General features: G+C 42.8%; 1 protein-coding gene across 9 annotated transcripts in view; it reads left to right on the top strand.

Moving 5' to 3' along the window:
- usp24 (ubiquitin specific peptidase 24) overlaps positions 1-12,771 on the top strand; it is a 34,118-nt gene extending 21,347 nt beyond the window's left edge. For 8 of the 9 annotated variants that reach the window (XM_079668170.1, XM_079668168.1, XM_079668169.1 and 5 more), the window contains 19 exons: positions 91-305; positions 2,051-2,175; positions 2,354-2,495; positions 2,652-2,802; positions 3,613-3,708; positions 4,231-4,334; positions 4,424-4,537; positions 5,846-6,053; positions 6,156-6,245; positions 6,355-6,457; positions 6,551-6,669; positions 6,807-6,920; positions 7,461-7,526; positions 7,634-7,700; positions 7,889-7,967; positions 8,067-8,142; positions 8,361-8,447; positions 8,627-8,737; positions 9,153-12,771. In XM_079668170.1, coding sequence (XP_079524296.1) covers positions 91-305; positions 2,051-2,175; positions 2,354-2,495; positions 2,652-2,802; positions 3,613-3,708; positions 4,231-4,334; positions 4,424-4,537; positions 5,846-6,053; positions 6,156-6,245; positions 6,355-6,457; positions 6,551-6,669; positions 6,807-6,920; positions 7,461-7,526; positions 7,634-7,700; positions 7,889-7,967; positions 8,067-8,142; positions 8,361-8,447; positions 8,627-8,737; positions 9,153-9,215 — 2,130 coding nt within the window. In that variant the 3' untranslated portion in view covers positions 9,216-12,771. The remainder of the gene's footprint in view (positions 1-90; positions 306-2,050; positions 2,176-2,353; positions 2,496-2,651; positions 2,803-3,612; positions 3,709-4,230; positions 4,335-4,423; positions 4,538-5,845; positions 6,054-6,155; positions 6,246-6,354; positions 6,458-6,550; positions 6,670-6,806; positions 6,921-7,460; positions 7,527-7,633; positions 7,701-7,888; positions 7,968-8,066; positions 8,143-8,360; positions 8,448-8,626; positions 8,738-9,152) is intronic. The other variant, XM_079668164.1, reaches the window with a different exon arrangement.
- Positions 12,772-13,100: the final 329 nt, after the last annotated feature.

Raw genomic sequence — 13,100 nt, 5'->3', positions numbered from 1 at the left:
CCAATCTCACGTCACTAAGATACTGTGCTGTGCTTAAATCAACTCAAATCCCAGAAATAATGTATACAATCCTGTGTTATTGGTGCACAGTTCCCCTGGGTGTTGAACATGGAGCCGTACACCGTCTCTGGGATGGCTCGTCAGGACTGCAGCGGAGAGGCCAGCGAGAGTCGAGGCGACGGGACCTCAGGAGGGTCACCCCGAAAGAAAGTCACGATTTCTGAGAACTACGAACTCGTGGGAGTTGTAGTCCACAGCGGTCAGGCACATGCCGGTCACTATTACTCCTTCATTAAAGATAGACGGTAAGAGACACTGTATTTTTATTTATTTATTCATTTATTTAACAGGGACAGTGCACATTAATCTACTGTTCTGTAAATGTGCCAGAGTTAGCCAAGAGGGTATTTTTCATCTGTAGTCCAGTGTTTCCCATACATTGATTTATTTGTGGCGGGCCGCCACAATTAAATATCGCCCGCCACACATGGATCTGATAAAAAAAATAAAAAAAATTGTTTTTGATTTTTTTTTTGATTTTTTTTTTTGGTTGGTAGTCTAATGGATAGTGAAGTGGGCCGATGATCGGAAGGTTGCGAGTTCAAATCCTGCCTGGAACACCACTACTAGTGTGCCCTTGAGCAAGGCACTTAGCCCTCGGTTACTCCAGGGAGAATGTCCCTGTAATTGACCATTGTAAGTCGCTTTGGAATAAGGCGTCTGCTAAATGCCTGAAGTAAATTGTAAATGATATTTTTGGGAGAATAAACCCCACAGATCCTCAACTCTGGTGTGTTACACTCATTAACAACGCAACACAGAGCAACAAGATCGTTGTCTACAGTAGCCATGAACTCGCATGTATTATCTTATTTGAGGGGGGGGTGGATGCATGGACCACCCGAATGGGTTAAGGGGCCTTTGGCTTTTCTTGCCGGGGGGTGCTGTGCCCCCACAAATAGAATCAAATTCTGTGGGAAACACTGTAGTCCCTGGGCATATTTTGTAAGTCAACCTAAAGACACATTTCATTTTAAACAAGTAAATACAATCAAATAAAAACATGCAACATGCAGTACTGGAAATCTTAATAAAAAAACATAACAATAAATCAAAACAAAATGCTAAAACACAGGCAGTGTAGACAGACAGTGGGTTGTAAGGTGCACAATTGTGTCAGTGTTGTGACTCCTCACTAACCAGGTTTTGAATTGGGATTTAAATCTAAATGTAGTCTGGTCTCTGATTGTAGATGGGATTGAGTTCCATTGCTTTTCCCGAGTGGAGTCAGAGGTTCCTTTACTCCTCCCTCATTTAATTGGCTCATATTATACATTAATAATCTAAATATTCTGAAAATCAAACGCATGTATTGTATGATTTGCTTGTCAGAGTTACAGGCTGCAAAGTTCCCTGTTTGTATTTTCCAGCTCCTATTCCTACTTTAGATTCACCTAACCAGTGATTAGCTGAGCTCATTAGTCTGTTGCATCAGTTTTCCAGGCCCATTTTAGGGGACCTCCTTAGAGCACATGAATGCAGGATCAGACTTTGTGTGGGCAGTTCTGGTTTAGTTGGTAAGCATCTCCAGATGTCTGGCTCTGGAAGGCAGGATTACTCACTGGAGCGTTGGAACATAAATGGACCGCAGGAGCTAATATCTGGCAGCCCTGCTCTCGCTCTCCCGTTTGTTCCTATCCCCGCTCAATACTACGACAAAGAGAGTTTGTAATAAGGACGCTGATGTCTTTCCAAATATGTAGTCATTGAGACTTGTTGTAGAGCTCCTTTCAAATTATGTTATCATTGATGTCAGTAGATTCCAATTCAAGTTGAAAGGTTTTGTTGTTATATGTGCAACAGTTACAGCGTAGTAGTTTGCAATGAAAATCTTATTTCCCAGGCAGCTCCATCAGTCTAATAAACAAGTGACAAGAGATCTGTGTGTGTTGAGGCTGAACCTGGACATCACACAATGGTCCTGCAATATGTTGACCAGGTATATCATATGCTACATTTCAAATCCTCTTCATGTGTCCTTATTTCTTAGTGGCAGCGCTCGTGGACGTTGGTACAAGTTCAACGACAACGTGGTGGAGGAGTTCGATATGAATGACGAAACTTTGGAGTATGAGTGCTTTGGGGGAGAGTACCGTCCCAAAGTGTACGACCAATGTAAGTAACATCTGACATCTAAAGCACTTAACCTTAACCTCCCATGTATACATGTTCAAGACATATTATTACTTTGATTTGAATGGCTTTAAAATGTGTTCTGATGACACTAAATGATGTATTTGTTAAACTCATGAGGCACACAAGTCACCTTGATGTTTTTATGTGTGTGTTGCAGCTAACCCATACCCTGATGTGCGGAGGAGATACTGGAACGCCTACATGTTGTTCTATCAGAAGATCAGCGACCAGAACTCGCCCGTCCTGCCCAAGAAAAGCAGAGTCAGCATCATGAGGCAAGAGGCTGAGGACCTTACACTGTGAGTGAACCTCACACGTAATACTTTACTCATTTTAGAATAGAAAAACATTTATATATTAATTACGATATTTAGAATCAGCATTAGGATCATTCCCAGAAAATGTCACCAGTGCACAGCCTCGTACTAACCAGCCTGTTTCTCTTTATTTTCCAGTTCTGCCCCGTCCTCCCCTGATGTTTCTCCACAGTCCTCTCCTCGACCCCCCAGGGCCAACAACGACCGCCTCACCATCCTCACCCGCCTGGTCCGCAAGGGAGAGAAAAAGGGACTGTTTGTAGAGAAGATGCCCGCCAGCATTTATCAGGTAAAGGCGTCAAGATATAAGAGGCCTTAAAGGGGACCTATCATGCAAAATGCACTTTTTGATGTCTTTTATACATAAATGTGTGTTTCCCGGTGTGTCGGGGAACTCACACAGCGTCAGAAAACAAAACCCTCTCTCTTTACCTCCGTACCCAAATCTCAAAAAACGGGGCTACAACGGAGCTGATCCAGATTTGCGTCCGATATGACATCATATCTGAAATGTGGACCCACGGCCCTATCAGAAACGTTGCTATCAGAAACAATGCCCGACTGTTTTGGACGTAATATGGTCGGTGCATGTTTACATTAGCATCGCTAACACTCAGAGCTCACCTGTACTGGAGAGCATGTGTGTGAAGAAGCAGGAAATACAAAGGAACTCACCTTGTGGTATAACCGGCAAGAGAGAAAGCCTTTGAGCTCCATACTGTTTCAGAAATAATCCTTGATAATCCATGATATGGCGTTTCATCATGGCAGTATTTAGTTTAGACAGTAGCTGCCGGGTCCCGCATCGGCTCAACCCCCTCCTTTTTTATTTTGATCAATTTTTTTTATACAAGCTTTATACCCCAAATCAGCACTTTTGAAACAGGAAGTGAAATAGAGGGATATGAGGCATGGCTAGAATGGGTGATCTGTTTGGTATTTTGAGCAAAACACTTCATAGACATGTTTTTTTTATATATCTGACACCTATGCTATTGCCTAAAAATAGCATGATAGGTGACCTTTAACATTTGTTCTGTTAGAAATAGGTGGAGCATTAGCTGGAGAGGAAACTGAAAATCTCTGTTTGTTTATGCAGATGGTGAGAGATGAGAATCTTAAGTTCATGAAGAACAGGGACGTCTACAACAGCGACTACTTCAACTTCACGCTCTCCCTGGCCTCCGTCAACGCAGTATGTACCGTTTGTGTTTGTCATGTGCTTCGACTGTTTGGGTTTCATTTTCTTTCTGTGTACACTTGCAAAGTAGAGCCTAACAGGGAGAGCTTGATCTATACAGCAAGCATTTCAGTCATTAGTATTATCTTACGTTTTCTCCTTTTGCAGTTCTTCTTGAAGTAAATGCAACTCATACATCTTCTTTCTCATACCACATATCTGTCACTTTTTTTACCGTCTTACTGACCGAAGTGTTTACATTGTTAGATTTTAAGACCATGAATAGTATGTTTCTTTTGGTTTTTTTCGTCCACCATAAATACTTAATTTTAATTGACCACACACTGTGAGTGGAGACTTGTTAAGAAGGGGTGGTCCCTTCTTCTTAACAAGTCTCCACTCACAGTGTGTGGTCTGATACCAAGGAAATTGAAAATCATCATTTATTTGCAGTATAACTAAACTATACAACTGTTTAGTTTAGTCAAAAATAAGTTGCAGCAATCAGTGTCTTACATGTTTGTGTGTGTGTTACAGACGAAGCTGAAGCATGCGGACTACCAGCCCATGGCCAAAGAGAGTCTTCAGCTGGCGGTTCACTTCCTCTTTCACACCTACCTGCACACCAAAAAGAAACTCCGGTATGTACCCACATGCAGCCTCACCGCAGTCATGAACATCTGCCATACGCAGCAATGTAACCCCTTGATTGAATATGTGTGTCCTGCAGCGTGGACACAGAGGAGTGGATGGCCACAGTGGAGGTGTTGCTGACTAAGAGCAGCGAAGCCTGTCAGTGGATGGCGCAGTACCTGGTGGGGCCGGAGGGACGAGAGATCACCAGGTCGGTGCTTGTTGACACACACACACACACACACGCACACACACACACACACACACACACACACACACACACACACACACACACACACACACACACACACACACACACGTTGAATACTAGGACTGTACCAAATGTTTGTTTTTTTACATTAGAGGCATTCGTTCGAGTTTTTGGGGAAATGTGTCTTTTTCATGTTTTATGAAGTCATTGTTTTTTTTAAAAACTTTTTTTAAATTTATTTAACTGCTAAACATCCCTGGCTTCCTTTGTGCACTGAATTTTTTTTTTAAATGAATTGAAGCATAATATTTTGTCAGATAAAAAGTTTAGTGGAATTAATCAATACAATTTGGCTTCATAACACTTTATATGTTCAAGTTATTTTAAAAGTTCAATTTGCAGTTTCAAATCTACCATATGCGTTATTCACCCACCCCGAAAACCTCCAACTTTATATTGAATTCACTGTAAAACTGCAAATTACGACCCCATTATAATTCTTTGAATTTGTAGCTTTTTAGAATCACAATAAAAAAGTATAACTGACGAGATTTGAGCTCGGCAACTTAAGAGACAGTGCAGTGACAGTTGCCCCGACGTAAAGCTTAGATGCGTGTGGGCGTTTAATCACTGCAGCAGTTTGTAGCTGTCCTTGTGAAATACGATACCACAGACTTGGCAGCTCACAGTGCTGCTCCCTCACTCCAATCAATGCTCATTGAACTCTCTGACCTTGGTCACATTATTCCACCCTCATAATGCTGCTGCAGCGAGAACATACTTACTTCATATATAACAGTCCATTAAATCTCTATAGTATGTTCAAATACACACACCACCTGAGAGTGTCTTTTAAAGCTTGTATTGCATTTGCGCTGACAGTGGGTGTTCCTTGGCATTATGTGATGTGAACATTTGGCCCCAGAGGAAGGTGTGTGTTTTCAAAGGCGTTGTCTTGCCCTCATACATTATTAGATTTTGCACATCGAACATTTGGACAGCCGTACCTCCGGCCCCCTAAACGCCCCAACATATGGATTACAGCATCGTGTTTCATTAAATAAAAACACGTGTTTTTTTGGGAACAATTACATTTATCTTTTTTCAATAAATTAAGATTCTGGGAACAAGCAAAGTCAGCAAACAATCCTACACTTCCACCAATGGACTATAGATTGCCTTATATTATAATAATACTAGTATAAGTGTAGCCAAATATTTGCAACAGTGTAAAATTAGCTGATTTAAAAATAAATATACAAATATGCTAGTGAACACTGATGATGTATTGTTATATCTTCCCCTCAGGGTCTGTCTGTTGGAGTGCAGTGTGAGGGAGGTGAGGGTGGTGTTCGCCTCCATCCTTGAGAAGACTCTGGAGTGCTCACTTCACTTTGGAGACCCGGGAGCGGACAACTTAATGGACACTCTGCTCTCCTTATTGGACAAAGACGTTCCTGAGAATGTGAAGAACTGCGCTCAGTACTTTGGTCTCTTCAGTAACTTCGCTCAGAGGGTAAGAAACCATCAACAAATCAGTAGACTTCTCTGCACTCTTTATCAGTGCGGACACATTGAGTTAAATGACATTGTGCTTTATCTTTCTGTTCTCTCTCAGGGATGCGGTCCTTGTCAGCTGTTGTTGAAACACTCAGCTTACCGCCGGATGCTCATCTTCCTGCTGGGACCCAACAGGCAGAACAATCAGGTACAACTGAAGCAAGAACAAATGTATACAAAATGACAGTCATTACCAACAGCCCTGCTAACTACTGTGAATGCAACTTATTCAAAATGGTCTCCACGTTTCTTCACAGAACCGGCGCTGGAGTCCCGCTCAGGCTCGGGAGTTTCTTCACCTCCACAACACGCTGGCCTTCATCACACTACACTCTGACCTCGACCCCCAGCGGACGCATCGTGAGACATTTTAAATCAAATCTTAATAGTCACAGGGTGGACGACCCAGTTCTCAGTCTGATCCTCACCTCTCTCCCCTGTCGTCCTGCGTAGCTCCAGAAGGCTCTAAGCTGCGTGTGAGCTGCATCCCGTCCTCGACCCAGCTGCTGCCCCTCAACGCCGACATCCAGGCCTCTCTCTTCACTCCAGAGGGACAGCCTTACCTTCTCGAGGTAAAGTACACATTTCAAACTTGTTTAGGCATTCTTCTCAATCAGGGATATAGAAGAATGACAAAAACCCAAATGGGGGTTGAAGACAAAAAGCTCAGAAGGTCTTGTTGATGTTTTTCTTTTAAAAATATTTCCAGGTGATGTTTGCCATGCGGGAGCTGTCCGGGCCGCTGTCCCTCCTGATCGAGATGGTGACCTACATTTCGTACTGTAACGAGCCTTTCTCCCTGGGTGTGCTGCAGCTGCTAAAGGTAAACTTTAACGTGCTAAGCTTCAAATGTTGCTCTTATCTTTGAAACTGTCTCAGAATGCCAAAACAGAACTAATGACCTGTACCCGTTCATAAGCATCTTTGGTTCCCCTCCAGACCCCAAGTACAATGTTAGGACTGATCCCAATGTCATTTCACTGAAATGGGAAGACTCAGATCCAACTACCTTCACTCACTTGAATGAAGATGTACTATTTCCCTGTGTTGAAAATACTTGTCAAGGGTCTCCTCAAAGACTTTGAATAAGTATGGAATCTCTTCTTTACCATATTAAAGAGAAAATCCAACGTTTTCATTCAAAGTAAAAAGTCATAATTAGTTGTAATTGTTTGCTTAAAACAGCTCTTGTTAATTTTTTTAAATGCATATCCAATAGCCTACTATGTGTTCCTGCTATTTTCATTTTGTGTTTTGATTTATTTGACAGTTTTTTTTTATAAATTCTTGTTATTTTGTAATGTTCTTAAATGTTGTTAGTATTCTCTATTATAATTCCTTCTGAATATGTTGTGTCTCGTAGTCCCAGCTGGAGACTGCCCCCCCTCATGAACTGAAGAACGTTTTCCAGATGCTGCAGGAGCTACTGGTGAGTGACGTCGCTCACCGGTTGACTCTGTAACCCTCCACCTATTTGTAAAATCTGATTGCTTTAATGAACAGGTTTCCTAACATCATTTCAATCTTTCAAATCAGGTAATGGAAGACCCTCTGCAAACCCAGAGACTCAAGTATGCATTTGAGTCAGAGAAAGGCCTTTTAGGTATGTTTGTTTCTCTAATACCCACAGCTGGGACATTAATGGAGTATGTCATACATCTACAATATAATACTGTTCTTTTAAACGTTGTTAGTTAACTGCCATGCATATTGTTAATATCTTCTGATTTTGTGTGTGTTACATGAATTTATTGATTGTTAAAAATCTAACGGAGTTCTTTTTCTTCCCAGCGTTGATGCACCAGAGCAACAACGTGGACAGCCGACGCTGCTACCAGTGTGTGAAGTTCCTGGTCACATTAGCCCAGAAGTGAGTTCATCTAAGTCCAGAAGTATAGAGGCGTAGTCTTGGATACATTTGAATGATTCAGTCAATGTCATTGAAATCTTATTTTCAATGTCCCACTAGGTGTGCTCCAGCCAAAGAATACTTCAAGGACTTGTCTGGTCACTGGAGCTGGGCGGTGCAGTGGCTGCAGAAAAAGGCAAGCTTCTCTCAGAAATATGTTTGGTATTTTTTTTAGGCATTTCTGCGCTAACTAGTGAATGTAGATAGCCTTCTGAAACGATGGGAGAGAGATACTTTTAACTATTCAAGCAAATTAAAATCATGGCTTTTGTATTCAAAATGTTTTCAAATGAGTTAACATATGTGAATAAATACCATGTGCTCATTTTTAAATCATATTTCTCCTGCCCTCAGATGACTGAACATTACTGGACTCCACAGAGCAACGTCTCCAACGAGACATCCACTAACAAAACCTTCCAGCGCACTATCTCTGCACAGGTACACACACACACACACACACACACACACACACACACACACACACACACACACACACACACACACACACATACACATATATAAATACTTAATCAGCATGATATGATCCCCCCTAGTTCCTCGACCTCCCTACACAAACCCACCCTGTCACTTGTCATTGTGTGTATTCATCTCTGCAGGACACCTTGGCCTATGCCACGGCGTTGTTAAACGAGAAGGAGCAGTCCGGCAGCAGCAACGGCTCCGACGGCAGCCCGGCAAACGAAAACGCCGACCGCAGCCTCCGACAGGTAGCCCTCAGCACAGCCAGCTTCTTAACATGACTCATCGTATTATGGCAGCTCGTGCTCAGTTCACGCAGCCAAAAAGGAGAAGAATGGAACATCTCCGCAGTGTCTTTCAAAAGCCGTAAAGGCAGTTTGTTACCTCCTACGGTGGTTAATAATGGTGGATTATAAACGGCTTCATTATTCTGATGACTCCTGCTGTTCCTGACAGGAAGCCCACACAACTCAGCGCTGTCAGACTCGCTCTGATTATCTGGAGTATTCCTGTCAGTGCCAGAGTGCTGTATAGAATAATAATAGAATAATCCCGCTGTCACTGCTAGATATTCCACCATTTGTTCCTTTTCCTTCTAAAAAAAATACCCACGCCATTTCTTTCTTTGTTCTCATATATTTGTTGTATCTGTCTCTCCCACAGGGGTCAGAGTCTCCCATGATGCTCGGCGATTCGAAGAGCGATCTAGAAGACGTGGACCCGTAGCTCGGCCCCCCCGCAGGAGAGGCCCTCCGATGGAGAGGTGGCACAGCTCCGGGCAGCCGACTGAAAGGGCTGCACTTTGCCTCTGATTGGTCGGGACATTTGGGACTCCAACCACAAGCCAATCGGAACACTTATTCTCTTGGTCGCTACAGCAACGAAGGAGCTATGAATAAATCATGAATTACTTCCTTTCAGAGCAGCCAAGGCGACGATGGAGATGCATTATCTTTAAGGGCAGCAGAGTTGATTATGGGGGAAAGTAGAAAAAGAAAAAACCTTCCTCGGTCACGCGGATGACTTCAGTTTATCCTTTTATTCATTCATTCACTCAGAATGACAGCAAGGTGGAGGATGGGTTTGGGTTGTGTTTTAACAATTTTCTGCTCATATTTGCCAATGTATCTACATAGACATATTCATATTGTAAAGATTTGTTCCATAGATGTACTTTCCAGTGTAAGATAATATTTTAAAGTCTCCTGTGCTCTTCTCCACAGCCATGCAATTTGCGAAAGGTCACGCTAGCGGCTCTAGAGGAACGTACAGACGTACAGTAACCCCTCTACACACGAAAACTTGGGGGGGGGGGGGGGGGGGGGTTGGGGTTAAGTATGCACTTTATAGTCCAGCCCAATCTATTGTGATGTACAGCTGAACTGGTCACTTCCTCTAGAGCCTCTTCGCCATCGTGTCCTCTCCTTCTTGCTTTTAACAACTTATATTTTCAGTGCCACTTATGCCGACACATGGAAGCCCTGATAGCTTTGCGTGACTTAACCATTCACCAGGGCCGCAGTACAGGGCTCTGTCCCATAAACAGGACACGGCCTCATCACATCTTTCAAAATGCAGTGCCATGGTCTGCACTCTTCCTCTGTTCACGTCGTCTCGCTGTCAGGCAGCCCCCCATGTGCTGGATTTTTATTATTTTTTATCGCTGTTTTTTATTTTCGTTGCCATTTTTTCTTTGACTCCGGATGCATTGAATATTGGAGAGGATGTTTAGGGACTCAAGCCTTATGCAAGAAAAAGCTGATCTGGAAGTGCACAGGTCAGTGGTGGTGGGCCGTCAGTGCCGACTGAGGGGAAGCTCAGGAGCATGTTTTCTTTTGAGGTGCCAAGGTTACACACGTGATAGAACTTGTGAAAACCATGCAAACGTGTGTCACTCATTCACTCCGCTCACGAACACAACGAGCAGGTCCTTATCACATTACTGTTACCTCTGCTTTATCAGGTTTGATTCGTTTTTTGTCTTTTTCAATGGTGTTTTTCTTTTTTCGCTTGGCCTTTTTTTTGTTGCTTTTGTCTCTACCTTTTGGAAACACACACACAGAGGAGCTGAACCCAAATGTAGCTCTAGTTTCCCAGCAGAACAGCACCAGTGAATCCATCGTCCCTGCCCCCAGTCATCGGGAGACTTGAAGTGCCTTAACCTTTCGATCTCTCCCCGTCCCACCTCCGAAAACTCTTATCACATCTCTGAGGAGGTGGGTCAACATCTGCTCCACCTGACCGCGACACCCAACCAGTGTCCACGTGGCCAGATAGTCTCGCTATCGGAGTACAACAGGGCTTCTTCATCCCCATTAGACCCAAAATAAGACAGGGGAAATGTCCTCTGTGTGTTGTGACAAAGGATTGTAGGAATGTAACTGTTGATTCTGTGTGTATGGGGGGAGGGGGTGTAATGGTAAAATGCTGCTTCTTTTCACTCTGCACTCAAGCAGAGACACTTTGTAGATACAGATGTATGCTAGGTAGTTTTAAAGAAGCCACATGTTCACTGAAACGTTCTGAAGACATGAGCCTAAACTAGCTTAGCGGATTAGCTCTCAGCTTTAACAGGTCAATGTTTACAGTGTGAGAATCTATCAAGCAATCATTCAAAACCGTTTCTCTGTTGGGAGTCGTCACGTGATCAATCCACTGAGACTCTGTGCGTCCTCAGAGCCTGAGAAGAGGCTGTTTTATCCCCTCCACACCCCCCCCCCCCCCCCCCCCCCCATCCGGCCCATTACCCTCTCTCTAGATGTGAATGTCACGTCGTGCTGTCTCTCGGCACGTTTGCATGTGTGGCAGTAAGTGGTGGTGAAGTTTGTCTTTTTTGTGTGACAGAGATAAAAAAAACAGCCCCCCCCCCCCCCCACATGTGTTTTTTGCTGTGTTATTTGGTCATTAGCACTCACTTTCACATCATTGGCCCCTTCTCTGTCTGATGGAGCTGCATGCAGTCTGTGCCAAGAGATACATGGCAACATGAGCCACATTCAGCCAACAGCGTCTCCTACGTTTTCCCCCACTGCTACATCACCACGACTACTTAAAAAGAAAAAAGAAAAAAAACTTCCAAACAATCGTTGTTTTAATCCTGGGATGCAGCGCGTGGGAAGGGATTGGCATCTGTACGGGTTTTTACAGTTATTCGATTTTGAGACTTCACTTCTGCCATCGCAGGATTCTGTAATGCATGTTAAAACTCAGTTTTAATTTGTACATCAGAGTTTGAATAAGGGGAAATTTGATATAAAATAAACTGGAATGCACAACCTTTTGTAAACATTGTTTTTATGTATGTTTACACCTTGTCACGTTACAAAATGTTGGTGCACCTTGAGGGTTTTGTTTTTGTTACCGTTTCACGTTGATTTCTGTAGCATATTCTGGTTTGATACAGCAGACAATGAATAGACCTTTTTTTATTGAAGACTTTTGACGTCACTGGAAGAAAAGCACAGGTGATGATGATTTAATGAATGATTTGAACCACTTCAGTGTTAAGATCCTGTTGTTGCACAATCTGTTTTACTGTTATTAATAGAGCAGTTTCATCAGTATTATAGTCATTAGTACACCTGTGCTGTTCCTCAATGATAACTCAAATAAGATGCTGTGAAAAAGTAATATTGGGCTGATAATGAGGTGAGCTCCACTTTAAGAATAAACCCAGTTTAGTGTGGTGGCTTTTGTTTTTGTAGAGAATAATCTAATCTGATGAGACATAAATCATGACGCGTTGTATCACCTTAGCAATGATGAAACCACATCTCCCGTGCCAATCAAACTTCAATCCACTCATGCTCTGCCCTGCGGTGCTCTCCATGCTGACATCTTTAAATCAAAGTCCTTTGAGTGTGCTTGGTTTAAATAGCATTGTGTTTTCACTTTATTTGTATTCACTTCACATAAATGCAGTTCAATGCCCAGGACAGACACATGTCATTTATTCAAGCATTCAAGACGGCTGTTTAATTGTTTTGTGGGAACGCACAGAGAGAGAGCAGAAGATGTCTGGCTCATCATTATTCAGGCAGATTATTACCCACAATCCTGCTGCTGCTGCTGCTGCCTGATTTTCACCTACACTCAGAACTGTAAACACTATTACGTGTGTGAAAATGATTTCTGCACTGATGGATATTTCAGCCCTGATTTGACTAAACTGCTGAGCGTCCGTGTGCGTCAACTGTCTTTTAATATGAGTTTTTCACAAAGACATTCTGACATGACTGTAGGAAAATCCCGGCTGTAAATAATAAAATGAATGATGACTGAGTTACATTTCAGCTGATTTAGTCCAGGGTCCTGACACTGTCCCACTGTCATGTCTTACTGGGACTCTGAATATAAGATGACCTTTGTTAATGTCTGCTGTGAAAAAGAGGTATTACTTGATTACCCTCTGGTTAGAGAATGTGTATTGCCTCTACTTCTACTACCTCTACTAAATGTTACCGCCTCAGTGGAAGACCAATCAATGTCGTTGCAAATATAGTCGACTGAAGCAATAAATTCCTCAGTGCCAGTTTATTAATCGGGAAATATGAGTAGGCCGCTTCAAAATGTGATGTTTTTCCTGAATCCAGATTGTCTTTTGAAGTAACG

The sequence above is a fragment of the Notothenia rossii genome (genome assembly GCF_949606895.1).
Source record: "Notothenia rossii genome assembly, chromosome: 1".
In the NCBI taxonomy this organism is placed as follows: Eukaryota; Metazoa; Chordata; class Actinopteri; order Perciformes; family Nototheniidae; genus Notothenia; species Notothenia rossii.
This window is presented reverse-complemented; position numbering and strand designations above follow the sequence as displayed.